Source organism: Scyliorhinus torazame, chromosome 2 (genome assembly GCF_047496885.1).
Source record: "Scyliorhinus torazame isolate Kashiwa2021f chromosome 2, sScyTor2.1, whole genome shotgun sequence".
Lineage (NCBI taxonomy): Eukaryota > Metazoa > Chordata > Chondrichthyes > Carcharhiniformes > Scyliorhinidae > Scyliorhinus > Scyliorhinus torazame.
This window is the reverse complement of record NC_092708.1, coordinates 267,318,235-267,341,489: the sequence shown is the minus strand read 5'-3', so window position 1 is coordinate 267,341,489 and position 23,255 is coordinate 267,318,235. Positions and strand designations below refer to the sequence as shown.

The 23,255-nt window shown below is 54.8% G+C and overlaps 1 protein-coding gene across 1 annotated transcript in view; it reads left to right on the top strand.

Moving 5' to 3' along the window:
• Positions 1-23,255, top strand: part of sptbn5 (spectrin, beta, non-erythrocytic 5) — a 400,397-nt gene that overhangs the window by 152,720 nt on the left and 224,422 nt on the right. The window contains exons 31-34 of the mRNA XM_072486950.1: positions 2,160-2,274; positions 7,743-7,853; positions 12,523-12,702; positions 19,351-19,554. Coding sequence (XP_072343051.1) covers positions 2,160-2,274; positions 7,743-7,853; positions 12,523-12,702; positions 19,351-19,554 — 610 coding nt within the window. The remainder of the gene's footprint in view (positions 1-2,159; positions 2,275-7,742; positions 7,854-12,522; positions 12,703-19,350; positions 19,555-23,255) is intronic.

Sequence of the window (23,255 nt, the reverse complement as noted above, 5' to 3'; positions counted from 1 at the left end):
TGAGGGGATCGCAGGGTGCTGTGAGAGTGGGAATCGCAGGGTGCTGTGAGAGTGAGGGGATCGCAGGGTGCTGTGAGAGTGTGGGGGTCGCAGGGTGCTGTGAGAGTGAGGGGTTCGCAGGGTGCTGTGAGAGTGAGGGGATCGCAGGGTGCTGTGAGAGTGAGGGGATCGCAGGGTGCTGTGAGAGTGAGGGGATCGCAGGGTGCTGTGAGAGTGAGGGGATCGCAGGGTGCTGTTAGAGTGAGGTGATCGCAGGGTGCTGTGAGAGTGAGGGGATCACAGGGTGCTGTGAGAGTGAGGGGATCGCAGAGTCCTGTGAGAGTGAGGGGATCGCAGGGTGCTGTGAGAGTGTGGGGGTCGCAGTGTGCTGTGAGAGTGAGGGGATCGCAGGGTGCTGTGAGAGTGAGGGGATCGCAGGGTGCTGTGAGAGTGAGGGGATCGCAGAGTGCTGTGAGAGTGAGTTGATCGCAGGGTGCTGTGAGAGTGAGGTGATCGCAGGGTGCTGTGAGAGTGAGGGGATCGCAGGGTGCTGGACCTGAGAATGAGGGGATCACAGGGTGCTGTGAGAGTGAGGGGATCGCAGGGTGCTGTGAGAGTGAGGGGATCGCAGGGTGCTGTGAGAGTGAGGGGATCGCAGGGTGCTGTGAGAGTGAGGGGATCGCAGGGTGCTGTGAGAGTGAGGGGATTGCAGGGTGCTGTGAGAGTGTGGGGATCGCAGGGTGCTGTTAGAGTGAGGTGATTGCAGGGTGCTGTGTCTGAGAGTGAGGGGATCGCAGGGTGCTGTGAGAGTGAGGGGATCGCAGGGTGCTGTGAGAGAGAGGGGATCGCAGGGTGCTGTGTGAGTGTGGGGGTCGCAGTGTGCTGTAAGAGCGTGGGGATCGCAGGGTACCTGAGAGTGTGGGGATCGCAGGGTGCTGTTAGAGTGAGGTGATCGCAGGGTGCTGTGAAAGTGAGGGGATCGCAGGGTGCTGGACCTGAGAATGAGGGGATCACAGGGTGCTGTGAGAGTGAGGGGATCGCAGGGTGCTGTGAGAGTGAGGGGATCGCAGGGTGCTGTGAGAGTGAGGGGATCGCAGGGTGCTGTGAGAGTGAGGGGATCGCAGGGTGCTGTGAGAGTGAGGGGATCGCAGGGTGCTGTGAGAGTGAGGGGATCGCAGGGTGCTGTGAGAGTGAGGGAATCGCAGGGTGCTGTGGGCGTGAGGTGATCGCAGGGTGCTGTGAGAGTGTGGGGATCGCAGGGTGATGTGGGAGTGAGGTGATCGCAGGGTGCTGAGAGAGTGAGGGGATCGCAGGGTGCTGAGAGAGTGAGGGGATCGCAGGGTGCTGTGAGAGTGAGGGGATCGCAGGGTGCTGTTAGATTGAGGTGATCGCAGGGTGCTGTGAAAATGAGGGGATCGCAGGGTGCTGTGAGAGTGAGGGGATCGCAGGGTGCTGTGAGAGTGAGGGGATCGCAGGGTGCTGTGAGAGTGTGGGGATCGCAGGGTGCTGTTAGATTGAGGTGATCGCAGGGTGCTGTGAGAATGAGGGGATCGCAGAGTGCTGTGAGAGTGAGGAGATCGCAGGGTGCTGTGAGAATGAGGGGATCGCAGGGTGCTGTGAGAGTAAGGGGATCACAGGGTGCTGTGAGAGTGAGGGGATCGCAGAGTGCTGTGAGAGTGAGGGGATCACAGGGTGCTGTGAGAGTGAGGTGATCGCAGGGTGCTGTGAGAGTGAGGGGATCGCAGGGTGCTGGACCTGAGAGTGAGGGGATCGCAGGGTGCTGTGAGAGTGGGGGGATCGCAGGGTGCTGTGGGAGTGAGGGGATCACAGGGTGCTGTGAGAGTGAGGGGATCGCAGGGTGCTGTGAGAGTGAGGGGATCGCAGGGTGCTGTGAGAGTGTGGGGATCGCAGGGTGCTGTGAGAGTGAGGTGATCGCAGGGTGCTGTGAGAGTGAGGGGATCGCAGGGTGCTGTGACTGGGTGTTAGGGGATTTCAGGGGACTGTACAACTGATTCATAAATGGTTTGATTGCCTACATTGTGTGGTTGAATTATTGCTATAACAATGCCAGTTTGATTGTATCTTCCGGAACGGGTTTAATTAACCAAAGAGTGTTCTGTTCCACAATGTCTCTACAACTCTGTGACTCTGACCTACAGTATGTTTTCCACTGTTGCCAGGGATTTATGGAGCATTTTACAGGAAAGGGCTCAAATCCGTGGACAGAGGCTCTGTGATGCGGACGCAGTTCACAAGTGCAGCCAAGATCTATCAGACGCGCTGACTCACATTGAGGTAGGTGTGTGGTAGTATGCATTAGGGGTCATGTGGGACTGTGAAGCCGTGATGTCATTGGCTGACTGATCCCGGGTCCTGGTTGGCTGTTGATCTCTAGCTCCGCCCTGAAGGCGGAGTATAAGAACCAGGAATTCTCCCCGCAGCTCCAGTCTGTTGCTGAACTGCGGGGAACGAGTCACGCTTAATAAAGCCTCATCGACTTCACCTCTATTCGTCTCTCGGGAGTCTTTGTGCGCTACTCCATAGTGCTTAAAGGACTATGGAGGTCAGGATCGTCCCGGAATGCCTGAGGATCAGCCCCCACGCAGTGAACTCAGCAGCAGTTTTTAAACACTGGCAGACTTGTTTCGAAGCCTACCTCCGAACGGCCCCCGGCCGGGTCACAGAAGACCAGAAACTACAGGTCCTGCACTCGAGGGTAAGCCCGGAAATTTACCCTCATAGAAGACGCAGAGGATTTCCAGACGGCGTTCGCAGCACTAAAGAGCATCTATGTTCGCCCAGTGAACCAGATCTACGCACGCTACCAACTCGCAACGAGACGGCAAAGTCCCGGAGAATCGCTAGACGAATTCTACGCCACGCTGCTAATTTTGGGACGGGCCTGCAGCTGCCCGCCGGTAAACGCGATTGAACACACGGACATGTTAATTCGCGATGCGTTTGTGGCTGGTATGAACTCTCCCCAAATCCGCCAAAGACTGTTAGAAAAAGAGTCGCTAGGACTCTCAGAGGCACGGGCCCTTGCAGCCTCACTAGATGTGGCCGCGCGAAACGCCCGCGCCTACGGCCCCGACCGCGCGGCAGCCCCTTGGGCTCCGTGGACCCCCGTCGAGACAAACACCCCCCCCCCCCCCCCCACAGGCTTGCGCGGTTCAGACGCCAAGTCGTCCCGGGGGAGCCCGCTGCTATTTCTGCGGCCAGGCGAAACACCCCCGGCAGCGCTGCCCGGCCCGCGCAGCGATTTGCAAGAGCTGCAGGAAAAAGGGCCATTTCGCGGCTGTGTTCCGGTCCCGGGGGGTCGCCGCTGTCCCCGGAGAAGAACGAGTCCTGCGCGTTCCAAACGCTCCCCAACCCCCCCAGCACCCCATGTGCGACCCGCAGGCGCTGCCATTTTGGGTCCCGGCCACCACGAGGGGAGGAGGGGCGCCGCCATCTTGGGACCCCCCAGCCCTGCGCGACGCATGGGGGCGGCCATTTTGTCCACCCCCGCCGCCATCTTGTGACCCCCCAGCCATGTGCGATGCATGGGGGCGGCCATTTTGTTCACCACCGCCGCCATCTTGGACGGCAACAATGGACCCCAGCATCGGCTCCACGGGGTTCGAGGAAGACGCTGAAGCACTACGACCACGTCTGGCCTCAATGACGCTGGACCAAGCACGGCCCCAGACGCTCCAGACGACGACAACAACGGTGCTGATCAACGGACACGAGACACCATGCCTGGTTGTGGTAGTATGCATTAGGGGTCATGTGGGACTGTGAAGCCGTGATGTCATTGGCTGACATATCCCGGGTCCTGGTTGGCTGTTGATCTCTAGCTCCGCCCTGAAGGCGGAGTATAAGAACCAGGAGTTCTCCCCCGCAGGCCAGTCTGTTGCTGAACTGCAGGGAACAAGTCACGCTTAATAAAGCCTCATCGACTTCATCTCTATTCGTCTCTCGAGAGTCTTTGTGCGCTACACTGGTCGACTCCGGGAGCACAGAAAGCTTCATCCACCCCGACACGGTAAGACGCTGTTTTTTGACCATCCGTCCCAGTGCGCAAAAGATTTCCCTAGCTGCAGGATCCCACTCCATACAGATCAAAGGCTTCTGCATAGTGACCCTAACGGTGCAAGGGAGGGAGTTTAAAAACTACAGGCTCTACGTCCTTCCCCAACTCTGCGCGCCCACATTACTGGGATTAGACTTCCAGTGCAATCTGCAGAGCCTAACTTTCCAATTCGGCGGCCCAATACCCCACTCACTATCTGCGGCCTCGCAACCCTCAAGGTTGAGCCCCCATCCTTGTTTGCAAACCTCACCCCGGATTGCAAACCTGTCGCCACTAGGAGCAGACGGTACAGCGCCCAGGACCGGACATTTATTCGGTCCGAAGTTCAGCGGCTACTGAAGGAAGGCATAATCCAGGCCAGCAATAGTCCCTGGAGAGCACAGGTGGTAGTAGTAAAGACAGGGGAGAAGCAAAGGATGGTCATAGACTATAGCCAGACCATCAACAGGTACACACAGCTAGATGCGTACCCTCTCCCCCGCATATCCGACATGGTCAATCGGATTGCCCAATATAAGGTCTTCTCCACCGTGGACCTCAAGTCCGCCTACCATCAGCTCCCCATCCGCCCAAGTGACCGCAAGTACACAGCCTTCGAGGCAGACGGGCGATTATACCACTTCCTAAGGGTCCCATTTGGCGTCACAAATGGGGTCTCGGTCTTCCAACGGGAGATGGACCGAATGGTTGATCAACACGGGTTGCAGGCCACGTTCCCGTATCTCGACAACGTAACCATCTGCGGCCACGATCAGCAGGACCACGATGCCAATCTCCAAAAATTCCTCCAGACCGCTAAAGCCTTGAACCTCACATACAACGAGGACAAGTGCGTTTTTAGCACAAACCGGCTAGCCATCTTGGGATATGTAGTGCGCAATGGGATAATAGGCCCCGACCCCGAACGTATGCGCCCCCTCATGGAATTTCCCCTCCCTCACTGCTCAAAAGCCCTAAAACGCTGCCTGGGGTTCTTTTCATATTACGCCCAGTGGGTCCCCCAGTACGCAGACAAGGCCAGCCCCCTAATACAGACCACGACCTTCCCTCTGTCGACAGAGGCTTGCCAGGCCTTCAGCCGCATCAAAGCGGATATCGCAAAGGCCACGATGCGCGCCATCGACGAGTCCCTCCCCTTCCAGGTCGAGAGCGACGCCTCCGATGTAGCTCTAGCGGCCACCCTTAACCAAGCGGGCAGACCCGTGGCCTTTTTCTCCCGAACCCTCCACGCCTCAGAAATCCGCCACTCCTCAGTGGAAAAGGAAGCCCAAGCAATAGTGGAAGCTGTGCGACATTGGAGGCATTACCTGGCCGGCAGGAGATTCACTCTCCTCACTGACCAACGGTCGGTAGCTTTCATGTTCGATAATGCACAGCGGGGCAAAATTAACAATGACAAGATCTTAAGGTGGAGGATCGAGCTCTCCACCTTCAACTATGAGATCTTGTACAGTCCCGGAAAGCTGAACGAGCCGTCCGATGCCCTATCCCGCGGCACATGTGCCAACGCACAAATTAACCTTCCCCAAACCCTCCACGAGGACCTCTGCCACCCGGGGGTCACTCGGTTCTACCATTTTATAAAGTCCCGCAACCTCCCCTACTCCGTGGAGGAGGTCCGTACAGTCACAAGGAACTGCCACATCTGCGCAGAGTGAAAACCGCATTTTTTTCAGGCCGGATAGTGAGCACCTGATCAAGGCTTCCCGTCCCTTTGAACGCCTCAGTCTGGATTTCAAAGGGCCCCTCCCCTCCACCGACCGCAACACATACTTCCTGAACGTGGTGGACGAGTACTCCCGTTTCCCCTTCACCATCCCCTGCCCTGACATGACAGCGGCCACAGTCATTAAAGCCCTTAGCACCATATTCACACTGTTCGGTTGCCCCGCATACGTCCATAGCGACAGGGGGTCCTCCTTCATGAGTGACTAGCTGCGCCAGTTCCTGCTCAGCAAGGGTATAGCCTCAAGCAGGACGACCAGCTACAACCCCCGGGGGAACGGGCAAGTAGAGAGGGAGAACGGCATGGTCTGGAAGACCGTCCTACTGGCCCTACGGTCCAGGGATCTCCCAGTTTCACGGTGGCAGGAGGTCCTCCCGGACGCCCTCCACTCCATCCGGTCGCCACTGTGTACCACCACTAACCAAACGCCTCATGAGCGCCTCCTTGTCTTCCCAGGAGGTCTTCCTCTGGAACGTCGCTACCGACCTGGCTGGCGGCCCCAGGACCCATCTTGCTCCGGAAACATGTGCGGGCGCACAAGTCGGACCCGTTGGTCGAGAGGGTTCACCTCCTCCACGCGAACCCGCAGTACGCCTACGTGGAGTACCCCGACGGCTGACAGGACATAGTCTCCCTGCGAGATCTGGCGCCCGCCGGCAACACACACACCCCCTCGACACCAATCACCCCCTCCCTGCCACCGGCGCACCCCGCGACAGCCCCCTTCCCGGGAGGATCGGTCCTCCTCCCAGGTCCGACCAGAAGTGAAGCTGAAGCAGAAACCGTAAAGCTCCCGGAGGCGACAACACTGGAACAAGCACCGGGGCTGAGGCGATCGACAAGGACGACCAGACCGCCCGCCCGATTCGTGGCACCGGTGTAACACTAGAATGTTGTGGACTTTAACGAGAATGTTTTTTTTTCCTTTTCCCTCTTATGAATACTGTAAATAGTTCAAAACAAAAACCCTGTACATAGCCCAGTGTAGGGCACTGTAATGACATGCAAAAGTTTTTTTTCCTCCCAGGACCAGCCTTGTAAACCCCTACCACCATGCAAAGCACCACCCCGCCGGGTTCATTTTTAACAAGGGGTGAATGTGGTAGTATGCATTAGGGGTCATGTGGGACTGTGAAGCCGTGATGTCATTGGCTGACAGATCCCGGGTCCTGGTTGGCTGTTGATCTCTAGCTCCGCCCTGAAGGCGGAGTATAAGAACCAGGAATTCTCCCCGCAGCTCCAGTCTGTTGCTGAATTGCGGGGAACGAGTCACGCTTAACAATGCCTCATCGACTTCACCTCTATTCGTCTCTCGGGAGTCTTTGTGCTCTACAAGGTGCTTACAGCTCTCTAACACAGGAATATCACAGGGAAATCTGCAAAAGGGGCTTATCACAGGATTTAAGCCCTTACCTTTCAGCCTGAAGCATATACTGTATTCCAGTCCAAGTGGTTGATGCCAGTCTCTCTAGCTCTCTCTTTGAATAGTCACACGTTTCTTTGCCATTTTGACCACATTTTCAATGGGTGTGATCCCAAATTACTCCTATATCAGCAGGTGCCGGTATTATCATGTTTGTCACTCAACAATGCTGCAGGGTGGAAGATATGTGCCAGTGTAGAGGAATCTTTACTCTGAATATACCCTGTTTTGTACCTGCCCTGCGGGTGTTCGGTAGGCCAGTGTAGGTCAAGGGAGCTTTACTCCGTATCTAGCCCATGCAAGACCTGCCCTGGGAGTGTTTGAAGGGGCAGTGTACCTAGCCAGTGCTCTACTTTCCCTGAGATAGTTTGATGGAGCAGTGCAGAGGACCACAGGATGTTGTATCTGATAGTGAGGGGATTACAGAGTGCTGTGACTGGGAGTAAGCTGTGTTTGAAGGGCAGTGCAGAGATGAAAGATTTAGTACAGAATCAAATCAGCCTCTTTTCACTTGCCTTTTGTGTGCGTTTCTTTAGGAGAAACTTAAAAGCATTCCTGATGAAATTGCAAAGGACCTGCGGGGTGTTCAAGCACAACTTCGGACACATGAAGCATTGGAACATGAACTGTCTGGGGCAGAGCAGCGAGTAAGATTACTGATTTGTTTTATTTTTTAAAATACATTTAGAGTACCCAATTCATTTTTCCAATGAAGGGGCAATTTAGCGTGGCCAATCCACCTACCCTGCACATCTTTGTATTGTGGGGGCGAAACCCACGCAAACACGGGGAGAATGTGCAAACTCCACACGGACAGTGACCCAGTGCCGGGATCAAACCTGGGACCTCGGCGCCGTGAGGCTGCAGTGTTACTCACTGCGCCACCGTGCTGCCCTTAAGATTACTGATTTATAATTCAATGTAGCATCCTCATATTAACTGTCAATATGGAGTATTGTGAGCTGAATTTACAGGTGATAATGCTGTTTTGAGTTGGATGGAATTGATTTGTACACCATTTCAACTTTAACCACCAATCAACAAATCTTCCATTCTCCCTAGTTTTCCTGCACAATATACTGTCTCCCCTCGCTCTGCAGTGTTCCTGCACAATATACTGTCTCCCCTCGCTCTGCAGTGTTCCTGCACAATATACCATCGTCGCCCCTCACTCTGCAGTGTTCCTGCACAGTATACTGTCCCCCCTCGCTCTGCAGTGTTCCTGAACAATATACCGTCTCCCCTCACTCTGCAGTGTTCCTGCACAGTATACTGTCCCCCCTCGCTCTGCAGTGTTCCTGCACAATATACTGTCTCCCCTCGCTCTGCAGTGTTCCTGCACAAGAGACTATCTCCCCTCACTCTGCAGTGTTCCTGCACAATATACTGTCTCCCCTAGCTCTGCAGTGTTACTGCACAATATCCTGTGTCCCCTCGCTCTGCAGTGTTCCTGCACAAGAGACCGTCTCCCCTCACTCTGCAGTGTTCCTGCACAATATACCGTCTCCCCTCACTCTGCAGTGTTCCTGCACAATGTACTGTTCCCCCCTCGCTCTGCGACCATCAATTCACTGAGAGACACGTTGAGAAGTAAACCGTGGTTTTAATCAGCTTGCAACTGAGCCTGCCTGTGACCGGTACAACAATGAAATACGGCCCCGCAGGTCAGCTGCCTTTGTACTTCCTGTAAGGGGTGGAGCCATGGGCGAGCCCGTACATGCCCCGACATATCCCCCTGTGGGTGAAGCCGTACAATGGCCCATAGGTGGAGCCCACAGGGTTAAACACACAACGTAACACGATACAGCAGTAATATGATATCACAGTGCACTGGTGAATTAACAGTAGTTCCATTCACCACATTCACCCCTTGTTTAAAAAATGAAGTCTGACGTGGGTGACGGGTTTACAGATTCAGTCGGTCTGGTGCCCGGATCGTACGTTGCGACCGCCGAAGCACTGGTGTTGCAGCCGTTTAGGGTGGCTGTGGAGCTGGGCCCGGAGCAGGCACAGGCGTGGTCTCCTGGAGCGGCTCTTCCGGAGCTTCATTCCTGTGGACCGGTGCGGCGGGTGGGAGGGAGTGCAAGAACCATATTGGGGTAGGGGCGCTGAACATCGGACGTTGGATAGGGGTAGGGGCGCTGAACATGGGAGGTTGGATGGGACCTAGTGTGGGGGATGCAGTAGTGGTCGTGGTGTCGGAGCCTGAGGGCGCCATGTCACGGAGGGAGACGGTATCCTGCTGGCCATCAGGGTATCTGATATATACGCATAGTGTGGGTTGGAGTGCAGGAGCTGGACCCTCTCTACCAGGGGGTCGGTCTTATGGCTCAGAACATGTTTTCGGAGGAGGACTGGACCCGGTGTTATCAGCCAGGGCGGAAGCGAGGCCCCTGAGGTAGCTCCCCTAGGGAAAACAAACAAGCGGTCATGAAGGGTCTGGTTTGTGGCCGTGCAAAGGAGGGACCAAATAGAGTGGAGCGCATCGGGGAGGACCTCCTGCCAATGAGAAACCGGGAGATTCCTGGACCATAGGGTCAGTAGGACGGTCTTCCAGACCGTCACGTTCTCCCTCTCTACCTGCCCGTTTCCCCTGGGGTTATAGCTGGTCGTCCTGCTCGAGGCGATGCCCTTACTGAGCAGGTACTGACGCAGTTCGTCGCTCATGAACGACGAGCCCCTGTCGCTGTGGACATAGCTGGGGAAACCGAACAGGGTGAAGACACTATGCAGGGCTTTGATGACTGTGGGAGTGGTCATATCGGGGCAGGGAATGGCGAACGGAAAACGGGAGAACTCGTCTATGATGTTCAGGAAGTACGTGTTGCGATTATTGGAGGGGAGGGGCCCTTTGAAATCGATACTAAGGCGTTCAAAGGGCCGGGACGCCTTTACCAGGTGGGCCTTATCTGGTCGATAGAAGTGCGGTTTACACTCCGCACAGATTTGGCAGTCTCTGGTTACAGCTTTGACCTCCTCGATGGAGTAGGGCAGGTTGCGGGCCTTGATGTAGTGGGTGAGCCGGGTGGCAGAGGTCATCGTGGATAGCACGTAATCGGTCATCTTGCGTGCTGATGCACGTGCCGCGGCACAGGGCATCTGGGGGCTCGTTGAGCTTCCCAGGACGATATACTATATCGTAGTTATAGGTGGAGAGCTCAATCCTCCGCCTCAAGATCTTGTCATTCTTGATCTTGCCCCGCTGCGTATTGTCAAACATAAAGGCAACCGATCGTTGGTCGGTGATGAGGGTAAACTTCCGACCAGCGAGGTAGTGCCTCCAGTGCCCTACGGCTTCCACGATGGCTTGGGCTTCTTTTTCGACCGAGGAGTGTCGAATTTGAGAGGTGGTGAGGGTGCGGGAAAAGAACGCTACCGGTCTGCCTGCTTGGTTGAGAGTGGCGGCGAGAGCGACCTCTGAGGCATCGCTCTCCACCTGGAAGGGGGCAGACTCGTCCACCGTGCGCATTGCAGCTTTGGCGATGTCCGCCTTGATGTAGTTGAAGGCCTGGCGAGCCTCGGCTGCCAGTGGAAAAATGGTGGCCTTAAATAGTGGGCGGGCTTTGTCCACATACTGGGGGACCCACTGGGCGTAATAGGAAAAAAATCCAAGACACCTCTTCAGGGCCTTGGGGCAGTGAGGGAGAGGGAATTGGAGGAGGGGGCGCATACGGTCAGGGTCGGGCCCAGGGACCCCGTTTTCCACGACGTAGCCGAGGATGGCTAGCCTGGTTGTGCGGAAAACGCATTTCTCCTTGTTGTAGGTGAGGTTGAGTTTTCGGGCGGTTTGGAGAAATCGGTGGAGGTTGGCGTCGTGGTCCTGCTGATCATGGCCGCAGATGGTTACATTGTCCAAGTACGGAAACGTGGCCCGCAGCCCGTACTGGTCCACCATTCGGTCCATTGCTCATTGGAACACCGAAACCCCGTTTGTGACGCCAAAGGGGACCCGGAGGAAATGGAAAAGGCGGCCATCTGCCTCAAACGCCGTGTAGTGGCGGTCCTCCGGGCGGATTGGGAGCTGGTGATATGTAGACTTCAGATCTACCGGAGAGAACACGCGGTAGTGCGCGATCTGATTTACCATGTCTGCAATCCGGGGAAGCGGGTACGCACCGAGTTGCGTAAAGTGGTTAATGGTCTGGCTGTAATCAACCACCATCCGGAACTTTTCCCCGGTCTTGACGACCACCACCTGAGCTCTCCAGGGGCTATTGCTGGCTTCTATGACCCCTTCCCGCAAGAGACGCTGGACCTCGGACCTAATGAACGTCCTGTCCTGCATACTATACCGCCTGCTTTTGGTGGCTATTGGCCTACAATCGGCGTTGAGGTCTGCAAAGGGGGGGGTCGATTTTTAGGGTCGCGAGACTGCATATGGTGAGCGGGGGCAGGGGATCCCGAATTTAAGAGTTAGGCTCCTGAGGTTGCACTGAAAATCGAGTCCTCAGAGGAGAGGAGCGCAGAGGTCTGGGAGCACATCTAGTTTCAAATTAGTGTACTCAGCGGCAGTGTTCCTGCACAATATACTGTCTCCCCTCGCTCTGCAGTGTTCCTGCACAATGTACTGTCCGCCCTCACTCGGCAGTGTTCCTGCACAATATACTGTCTCCCCTCGCTCTGCAGTGTTCCTGCACAATGTACTGTCCCCCCTCGCTCTGCAGTGTTCCTGCACAATATACTGTCTCCACTTGCTCTGCAGTGTTCCTGCGCAATATACTGTGTCCAATCTCTGTAATAGCATTCCTGTACAACAACTTGTCTCTTCCTCTCTCTGCAGCCATATTCCTATACAATATATTGTCATCCCTCTGTCTGCAAAGGTATTCTTGGGCACTATACAGTCTCCTCTCTCTCTGCATTAGTGTTTTCTAGAATATACTGTCTCCCCTCATAGTATTCCTATGCGATTAATTTTATCTCTCTCTCTCTCTCTCTCTCTCCCCCTCTCCCTCTTAGTCCCTCTCTCCAGTGTTTCCCCCTGTCTGTTAGTGTCTCCCCACTTGCTAGCCACTGCCTGATTCTTCATTTAGTTTGCTTTCTTTTGTTCCATACTCCTCCATACCCTTATCTTTAAAGCTCCCAATCATCTCCCACCTCAGCAGCCTGCTGAGGGAGTGAGTTGCAGTTTTCCTTGACCCATTGTGCAATTCCACTAACCCTTGAACAGGTCACTGGCAGTCCCATCCAGGTTCAGAAATGAAAAGCAGGTAAGGGTATCTCAAGTCAGCTGGTGTCAGAGGAACTGAATATAACCAAGCGAACTCCGAGAAAGCATCCGTCACCTAGTGACAGCTGGTGTCCCTCTAATCCCAGTTGCAGGAGTTGGTGGATGCAGCTGATGAGGTCCTGCACCGATGCACCACACAGCAGAGTGCGGCCCTGCAGATCAAGCAGCAGGCGGTTGTGGAAAACTGGGAGAGCCTGAGGGGGAAAGTGGATCAGCGGAGGGAAGACCTGGAACAGGCCTGTAAAATCCAAAGGTTCCTGGCTCTGGTGAGTACAGACAAGTAATAGGTTTCCTTTGGAGTTGAAAAGCTTAGCAGCATAAAATAGCAAAAAAAGGAATTTGCATTTATTTAGTGTCTTTCAAAACCTCAATAGCCAATTAAGTACATTTTTAAGAGCATTCACTGATTTAATGTGGAAAATACAGCAAACAATTACGTGCAGCACGCTCCACAAAAATAAACTCGATCATGACCAGATGATAAGTGATATTTAAGTGATATTGGGTTTCAGGATAAATATTGTTCAATGCACCAGTGAGAACCCTCCTTTTCTACTTCAAAATACTGCCATGGAACATTTTACATCTACTTCAGATGACAGGGATTTATCTTGGTTTTTCTGAACAGTGGCACCTCCAGCAGTATAGCACTCCCTCAGTGCTACACTGGAGTGTCAACCTGGATTTTGTGCTCAAGGCTTTGACCGTGATCCAAATCCTCAAAACTTCTGGTTCAGGAACGAGAGAGGGCTCCCATTGAGCCTTAACTGACACTAACGTCAACTGGGTCCAGTATGTACACGGATGGTGATATTCAAAGACAACACAGTATCTTGAAGGGAACCTTCCACTGAGAGCAAAGAAATGAAGAATCATTCAAATAGTCATTTGATCGTACAGAACTTCATTGTCAAAGAAAAAAGACATTTGTCAACTTTTTAATCTTGCACTCATCAGGACAATTGCAAAATTACCAACTTTTTACTGTCTGCGAAGAGTGCTGATTGGTTGGCAAGTGGACTCTGATTAATTGAGGCATTGCCATGGAGAATGCACCAGTTGCGTATTTGCGTGTACTGGAAGTTACATATATTAATACACAGCCCTGTGCTTTTCAGACAGAAAGAATATGTACACACATTGCGCCTGTTTCAGCTAAGCAAAATAAGTGGCTGTGATTTGCTGGTTCATTCCTCAGAGCAATGCCTTGACCAATCAGAGCCAAGCTGCCTGATGTAAATTTTCAAACCGTTCTTTTTTTTAAAAATAATATTTTATTGAGGTATTGAAATTTTTTATAACAGTAACATAAACAATGACATCAACATTGTAAAATAAGCAAACCCACCCCCCAGCCCAATCTTCACGCACCTCAACCATCTGCTGACATTTTAATTTTCCCCGAGAAAGTTGACGAACTGCTGCCACCTCCGGGTGAACCCCAACATTGATCTTCTTAAGGCGAACTTTATCTTCTCGAGACTGAGAAACCCAGCCATGTGACTAACCCAGGTCTCTACACTCGGGGCATTCGTGTCCCTCCACATTAACAAGATCCGTCTCCGGGCTACCAGGGAGGCAAAGGCCAAGACGTCGGCCTCTTTCGCCCCCTGAACTCCCGGCTCTTCCGATACTCCAAAGATCGCTACCTCTGGACTCGGCACCACCCGTGTTTTTAGCACCGTGGACATTGCCTTAGCAAAACCCTGCCAAAACCCTCGAAGCTTCGAGCAGCCCAAAACATGTGGACATGATTTGATGGGCTTCCCGCGCACCTCGCACGCCTATCTGCTACCCCGAAAAACCTGCTCATCCTAGCCGCTGTCATGTGTGCCCGGTGGACTACCTTAAATTGTATCAGGCTAAGCCTGGCACATGATGAGGAGGTATTAACCCTGCTTAGGGCATCCACCCATAGACCCGCCTCTATCTCTCCTCCTAGCCCGTCCTCCCACTTGCCCTTAAGCTCCTCCACCGGAGTTTCCTCCGCCTCCGAAAGTTCCTGGTAAATATCCAGTACCCTCCCCTCTCCCACCCAGGTACCGGACACTACTCTATCCTGTATCCCCCGTGGCGGCAGCAGCGGAAAGGCCGGCACCTGTTTTCTCAGGAAGTCTCGCACCTGCAAATACCTAAACCCATTCCCTGCTGGCAATTCAAATTTATCCCCCAAAGCTTTCAAGCTGGGAAAGCTCCCGTCTATAAATAGATCCCCATCCTTCTGATTCCTGCCCTTTGCCAACTCCGGAACCCGCCATCCAACCTACCCGGTACAAACCTGTTTATTATAAATCAGGGTCCAAATCGATGCTCCCTCCACTCTCTTATATCTCCTCCATTGCCCCCAGATCGTCAGAGCCGTCATTACCACCGGACTTGTGGAGTATCGGGCCGGCGAGAACGGCAGAGGTGCCGTTACCAGTGCCCCCAAACTTGTGTCTTTACATGACGCCACCTCCATCCGCTCCCATGCCGACCCCCCCCCCCCCCCCACTACCCACTTCCTAATCATGGCTATATTAGCCGCCCAGTCATGAAGAAAGTAAGGAGGTGTGGGATAGAGGGAAATTTGGCCAATTGGATAAGTAACTGGCTATCACAAAGAAGACAGAGGGTGATGGTGGATGGAAAATTTTCAGACTGGAGACCAGTTACCAGCGGTGTACCACAGGGATCAGTGCTGGGTCCTCTGCTATTTGTGATTTTTATCAATGACTTGGAGGAGGGGGCTGAAGGGTGGGTCAGTAAATTTGCTGATGACACCAAGATTGTGGAGTAGTGGATAATGTGGAGGGCTGTTGTAGGCTGCAAAGAGACATTGATAGGATGCAGAGCTGGGCTGAAAAATGGCAGATGGAATTTAACCCTGATAAGTGCGAGGTGATTCATTTTGGTAGGAAAAATTTGAATGCGGATGACAGGGTCAACGGCAGGGTTCTGAGGAATGTGGAGGAACAGAGAGATCTTGGGGTTCATGTCCACAGATCTCTGAAGGTTGCCACTCAAGTGAATAGAACCATGAAGAAGGCCTACAGTGTGTTAGCGTTCATTAACAGGGGGCTTGAATTGAAGAGCCGTGGGGTTATGCTGCAACTGTACATGACCCTGGTGAGACCACACTTGGAATATTGTGTGCAGTTCTGGTCACCTCACTATTGGAAGGATGTGGAAGCATTGGAAAGGGTGCAAAGGAGATTTACCAGGATGCTGCCTGGTTTGGACGGTAGGTCTTATGAGGAAAGATTGAGGGCTTTTCTCTTTGGAGCGGAGGAGGATGAGAGGCGACTTAATAGAGGTTTATAAGATGATGAGGGGATAGATAGAGTGGACGTTCAGAGGCTATTTCCTCGGGTGGATGTAGCTGTTACAAGGGGGCATAACTATAAGGTTCAGGGTGGGAGATATAGGAGGGATGTCCGAGGTAGGTTCTTTACTCAGAGAGTGGTTAGGGTGTGGAATGGACTGCCTGCTGTGATAGTGGAGTTGGACACTTTTGGAACTTTCAAGCGGTTGTTGGATAGGCACATGGAGCACACCAGAATGACAGAGTGGGATAGCTTGATGTTGGATTCGGACAAAGCTCGGCACAACATCGAGGGCCGAAGGGCCTGTTCTGTGCTGTACTGTTCTATGTTCTATAGTAGTAGTTGCAGATGTTTGGCAGCGCCAACCCACCCTCTCCCCGACTGCGCTCAAGCAATACTTTCTGATTTGTTATGTTGTAGGTGTACCATAAGCAGCTTCCTTGTGGTGCACTTGACAAAGGAAGGTTCAGGCGTGGAGATAACTTCAACACGTTTATTAAACTATTTACACTTCTATTACTCGGGTTCGACACTGCTGCTAATCCTACTACAGCTACCCAGACTGACTAACCAGCTGCTGCAATCCACGTGGTGGGTCTAATATTGAATCAATCCTGTGTCTGTACTCACTGACTGTCTCCACTGGAAAGAGGCAGATCATGTGTGTGGTGTCCTTTATATATGGGTTGGTGTAATGTCCCCCCTGTGGCCGTGTCACCTCCTTGTGTATTGTGAATGTCTATTGGTCGTGTCCTATCTACCTGATCTATTAGTTGAGTGTGTGTGTGATGTCACTGGTGCTCCCTCTAGTGTCTAGCTAGCCTACATGCATTTACATTAATGCACATCACCACACTTTCTTCACTCGTGGGGTTTTACCCACCCACACAGCCCGAAATAACCTTATTCACCCGCTTGAAAAAGGCTTTAGGGTTGAAGATGGGGAGGCACTGAAAGACAAACAGAAATCTGGGGAGGACTGTCATTTTCACGGTCTGTACCCTCCCCGCCAGTGATAGCGGGAGCATGTCCCATCTCTTAAAGTCCCCTTCCATTTGTTCTACCAACCGGAATAGGTTGAACTTGTGCTGTACCTCCCATTCTCGGGCCACCTGGATTCCCAGATATCGAAAGCTCTTCCCTACCATTCTAAGCGGCAGCACTCTCACTCTCTTCTCCTGTCCTCTTGCCTGGATCGCAAGCATCTCGCTTTTCCCCATGTTCAATTTATACCCCGGTAAATTGCCAAATTCCCCCAAGATTCGCATTACTTCCCCCATCCCCTCCAGCGGGTCCGAAATGTACAAGAGCAGGTCATCTGCGTAGAGCGAGACCCGGTGCTCCACCCACCCCCCGAACCAGCCCTTTCCAGTTCCTAGAGGCTCTTAACGCCATAGCCAATGGCTCTATGGCCAGAGCAAACAGTAACTGGGAGAGGGGGCACCCTTGCTTCGTCCCTCATTGTAGTTTAAAATTCCCTGACCTCAGCCAGTTTGTGTGCGCACTCGCTACTGGTCCCTGATAGAGCAACCGTACCCAGTCAATGAAGCCCTCACCAAACCCAAACCTTCCCAGCGCCTCGTACAGGTAATTCCATTCCACCCGATCAAAAGCCTTCTTCGCATTCATCGCTACCACCACCTCCCCCTCCCCTCCTTCTGAGGGCATATTAATAACATTGAGAAGCCTTCGAACATTGGCCTTGAGTTGCCTGCCCTTAACAAATCCCGTCTGGTCTTCCCCTATCACCCCCGGGATACAGTCCTCTATCCTTGTGGCCAATATCTTAGCCAGCAGTTTGGCATCCACATTCAGTAGAGAAATCGGCCTGTATAACCAGCATTGCTCCGGATCCTTCTCCCGTTTCAGCATCAATGAAATCGAAGCCTGCGATATTGTTGGGGGGAGGACTCCCTTCTCTCTTGCTTTGTTAAATGTCCTCACCAGCAGTGGGCTCAATATCAATGAAAACCTCTTATAGAATTCCACCGGGTAGCCGTCAGGCCCCGGGGCCTTGCCCGACTGCATGCCCTCCAGCCCCTTGATTATTTCCTCAATCTCAATTGGGGCTCCCAGCCCTTCCACCAGATCCTCATCTACCCTCGGAAACCTCAACTGATCCAAAAACTGCCTCATCTCCTCCACCCCAGCCGGGGGTTCCGACTCATATAATTTACTATAGAAGTCCTTATTTACTATAGAAGTCCTTAAACACCTCGTTTACCCCCGCTGGGTCCAGGACAGTATTCCCGCCTCTACTCTTTGCTTGCTCTTTGCTTTCCCTATCTCCCTCACCGCCTCGCTTTTCCTGAGCTGGTGCGCCAACATTCTGCTTGCCTTTTCCTCGTACTCCTAGATCGCCCCCTTTGCCATCCTCAGCTGTTCCACTACTTTCCCTGTGATCAACAGCCCAAATTCCGTCTGTAGCCTCTGCCGCTCCCTCAGTTTCAAACAGTTCTTGGCAGTTAGCTGTCAGTCACCATTTAGTGGTGCATTCGCCATCTCAAAAATCATTCTTTATTGCTGGTATTCTTGACCTTAGTGTTGTGGGAGTACTTCCACGACACGGACTGCAGTGGTTCGAAAAGAAGGCCCACGACCACCACTTTCTCACGGGCAAGTCAGGATGAGCAATAGATACAGTCTCGCCAGCACCCCCACATTGCAAAAATAAAAAGTTTTTCAACACAGAAATCAGCTTTTCAGAATTGCAACAACCCTGTTCCTAACCTGTTGATGGTTTGTGTTCTGTGCGATAAAAGCAAAATATTCATAGCTCATCCTTAAAAATAATGGTTAATTAGCAGAGAAATTGGAGAAGCTGGGATTGTTCTCCTTAGAGCAGGGAGATTTAATAAACGTGTCCCGAATGGTGAGGGTTTTGATACAATGAATAAGGAGAAGCTGTTTTCACTGGCAGGAGGGTAAGTAACCAAACAAAACAAGTTCAAGATAGTTAGCTGAAGAACCAGAGGGGAGATGAGATTTTGTTTTGAACGGAGGCAGTTATGGTGATATGGAATACATTGAAATAGTGGTGGAGGCAGATTCCGTGGTAACTTTCCAAAGTCAATTGGATAGATACCTGTGGGAGAGGAAATTACGGAGCCAGGGGGAGCGGTGCTAATCCGTTGTCTCTTTCAAAGTGCAAGCACAAATGCGATGGGTCGAACAGCTTCTTGCTGTGCTGTGCAATTTCTTAAATCAGGTTACACACAGGGCATGATCGTCCCTCAGTTCTTTGAATCCCAGGTTGATAACTGAGATCTTCTTCAGTGTGATCCTTCATGTTTCTTCATATTCAACAATAACTTGTGCTCATGTAACCTAATTTCTGGAAGAGTCCTGTACACCGCACCACATCGGTTCAGCTGAGAGATGTGTGCAGGCAGGAGCAATTGCTGAATGTTCTGTTCAATCATTCTGTCCTGTTTTGCTGTAGAGTATTTCGTATACATAGCAAACACAATAGTGCACAACATAACAATCTCAAAGTCCACTTGGGGGTTTGGTGTGGAGAAGGTTTGCTCAGTAAAACCAACGCCAGGTTTTCCCGCATCAATCTGTTTGAAGCCTCACATATACATTTTGAACTTTGCATCTCCCTAGGTGCGGGATTACATCTCCTGGTCGGCTGAACTGATGAGGGAGATGAAAGTGGAGGAAACAACACGTGATAGTTCCATGACTAAGTTAAACCAAACCCAACACCAGCAGCTTCGGGCCGAAATCGATGCCAGGGAGGAGACCTTCAATCAAGTGGTCACCCTGGGCCATGAGATCCTGCAGGAGGAGTCCTCCACCTCCAAAGATGTGAGAACTGTCTATACTCACTTCTCCCCCCTTCCTCCTTCTGTTCATCTCCTTTTATCCTGCTGCCTCTCCCACCATTTTGTTTCCTCCTTTCTCCTCTTCACCTTTCGTCCTTGTACTCACTCTCATTGCATTTCTTGTTTCTTTCTGAACCCCAATCTTGTCACCTCCCAAATCACTGATGCCCTTTGCTCAACCCCATCCCAGTCTCATTCCCTGGACTCTTACCTTCCCACCTTCTCTCATTCCCCCTCTGCTCTTAACTTCCTGTCTCCCATCCTTCTCTCATTCCCTCCTCTCTCAACTCCCTCTGTCGGATTCCCCCTCTCTCACCCTCCCTCTCTCACCCTCCCTCTCTCACCCTCCCTCTCTCTCTCACCCTCCCTCTCTCTCTCACCCTCCCTCTCTCTCTCACCCCCCCCACTCTCTCTCACCCCCCACTCTCTCTCACCCCCCACTCTCTCTCACCCCCCCCCAACTCTCTCTCACCCCCCCACTCTCTCTCATCCCCCACTCTCTCTCATCCCCCACTCTCTCTCATCCCCCACTCTCTCTCATCCCCCACTCTCTCTCACCCCCCCACTCTCTCACCCCTCCCACTCTCTCTCACCCCCCACTCTCTCTCACCCCCCACTCTCTCTCACCCCCCACTCTCTCTCACCCCCCACTCTCTCTCACCCCCCACTCTCTCTCACCCCCCCACTCTCTCTCACCCCCCCCACTCTCTCTCACCCCCCCACTCTCTCTCACCCCCCCACTCTCTCTCACCCCCCCACTCTCTCTCACCGCCCCCCACTCTCTCTCACCCCCCCCCACTCTCTCTCACCCACCCACTCTCTCTCACCCCCCCACTCTCTCTCACCCCCCCACTCTCTCTCACACCCCCACTCTCTCTCACACCCCCACTCTCTCTCACACCCCCCACTCTCTCTCACCCCCCCCCCACTCTCTCTCACCCCCCCCCCACTCTCTCTCACCCCCCCCACTCTCTCTCACCCCCCCACTCTCTCTCACCCCCCCACTCTCTCTCACCCCCCCACTCTCTCTCACCGCCCCCACTCTCTCTCACCGCCCCCACTCTCTCTCACCGCCCCCACTCTCTCTCATCCCCCCCACTCTCTCTCACGCCCCCCACTCTCTCTCACCCCCCCCACTCTCTCTCACCCCCCCCACACTCTCTCACCCCCCCACTCTCTCACCCCCCCCACTCTCTCACCCCCACCCACTCTCTCACCCCCCCCACTCTCTCACCCCCCCACTCTCTCACCCCCCCCACTCTCTCACCCCCCCCACTCTCTCACCCCCCCCACTCTCTCTCACCCCCCCACTCTCTCTCACCCCCCCACTCTCTCTCACCCCCCCACTCTCTCCCCCCCCACTCTCTCCCCCCCCACTCTCTCCCCCCCACTCTCTCTCACCCCCCCACTCTCTCTCACCCCCCCACTCTCTCTCACCCCCCCACTCTCTCTCACCCCCCCACTCTCTCTCACCCCCCCACTCTCTCTCACCCCCCCACTCTCTCTCACCTCCCCACTCTCTCTCACCCCCCCACTCTCTCTCACCCCCCCACTCTCTCTCACCCCCCCACTCTCTCTCACCCCCCCCACTCTCTCTCACCCCCCCACTCTCTCTCACCCCCCACTCTCTCTCCCCCCCACTCTCTCTCCCCCCCACTCTCTCTCCCCCCCCCCACTCTCTCTTCCCCCCCACTCTCTCTTCCCCCCCCACTCTCTCTCACTCCCCCACTCTCTCTCACCGCCCCCACTCTCTCTCACCCCCCCACTCTCTCTCACCCCCCACTCTCTCTCCCCCCCACTCTCTCACCCCCCCACTCTCTCTCACCCCCCCACTCTCTCTCACCCCCCCACTCTCTCTCACCGCCCCCACTCTCTCTCACCGCCCCCACTCTCTCTCACCGCCCCCACTCTCTCTCATCCCCCCCACTCTCTCTCACGCCCCCCACTCTCTCTCACCCCCCCCACTCTCTCTCACCCCCCCCACTCTCTCTCACCCCCCCCACACTCTCTCACCCCCCCACTCTCTCACCCCCCCCACTCTCTCACCCCCACCCACTCTCTCACCCCCCCCACTCTCTCACCCCCCCCACTCTCTCACCCCCCCCACTCTCTCACCCCCCCCACTCTCTCTCACCCCCCCACTCTCTCTCACCCCCCCACTCTCTCTCACCCCCCCACTCTCTCCCCCCCCACTCTCTCCCCCCCCACTCTCTCCCCCCCACTCTCTCTCACCCCCCCACTCTCTCTCACCCCCCCACTCTCTCTCACCCCCCCACTCTCTCTCACCCCCCCACTCTCTCTCACCCCCCACTCTCTCTCCCCCCCACTCTCTCTCCCCCCCACTCTCTCTCCCCCCCCCCACTCTCTCTTCCCCCCCACTCTCTCTTCCCCCCCCACTCTCTCTCACTCCCCCACTCTCTCTCACCGCCCCCACTCTCTCTCACCCCCCCCACTCTCTCTCACCCCCCACTCTCTCTCCCCCCCACTCTCTCACCCCCCCACTCTCTCTCACCCCCCCACTCTCTCTCACCCCCCCACTCTCTCTCACCGCCCCCACTCTCTCTCACCGCCCCCACTCTCTCTCACCGCCCCCACTCTCTCTCATCCCCCCCACTCTCTCTCACGCCCCCCACTCTCTCTCACGCCCCCCACTCTCTCTCACCCCCCCCACTCTCTCTCACCCCCCCCACTCTCTCACCCCCACCCACTCTCTCACCCCCCCCACTCTCTCACCCCCCCCACTCTCTCACCCCCCCCACTCTCTCACCCCCCCCACTCTCTCTCACCCCCCCACTCTCTCTCACCCCCCCACTCTCTCTCACCCCCCCACTCTCTCCCCCCCCACTCTCTCCCCCCCCACTCTCTCCCCCCCCACTCTCTCTCACCCCCCCACTCTCTCTCACCCCCCCACTCTCTCTCACCCCCCCACTCTCTCTCACCCCCCCACTCTCTCTCACCCCCCCACTCTCTCTCACCCCCCCACTCTCTCTCACCCCCCCACTCTCTCTCACCCCCCCACTCTCTCTCACCCCCCCACTCTCTCTCACCCCCCCACTCTCTCTCACCCCCCCACTCTCTCTCACCCCCCCACTCTCTCTCACCCCCCCCACTCTCTCTCACCCCCCCACTCTCTCTCACCCCCCACTCTCTCTCCCCCCCACTCTCTCTCCCCCCCACTCTCTCTCCCCCCCCCCACTCTCTCTTCCCCCCCACTCTCTCTTCCCCCCCACTCTCTCTTCCCCCCCCACTCTCTCACCCCCCCACTCTCTCTCACCCCCCCCACTCTCTCTCACCCCCCCACTCTCTCTCACCCCCCCACTCTCTCTCACTCCCCCACTCTCTCTCACCGCCCCCACTCTCTCTCACCCCCCCACTCTCTCTCACCCCCCCACTCTCTCTCACCCCCCCACTCTCTCTCACCCCCCCACTCTCTCTCACCCCCCCACTCTCTCTCACCCCCCCACTCTCTCTCACCCCCCCACTCTCTCTCACCCCCCCACTCTCTCTCACCCCCCCCACTCTCTCTCACCCCCCCCACTCTCTCTCACCCCCCCCACTCTCTCTCCCCCCCCCCACTCTCTCTCCCCCCCCCACTCTCTCTCACCCCCCCCACTCTCTCTCACCCCCCCACTCTCTCTCACCCCCCCACTCTCTCTCACCACCCCCACTCTCTCTCACCCCCCC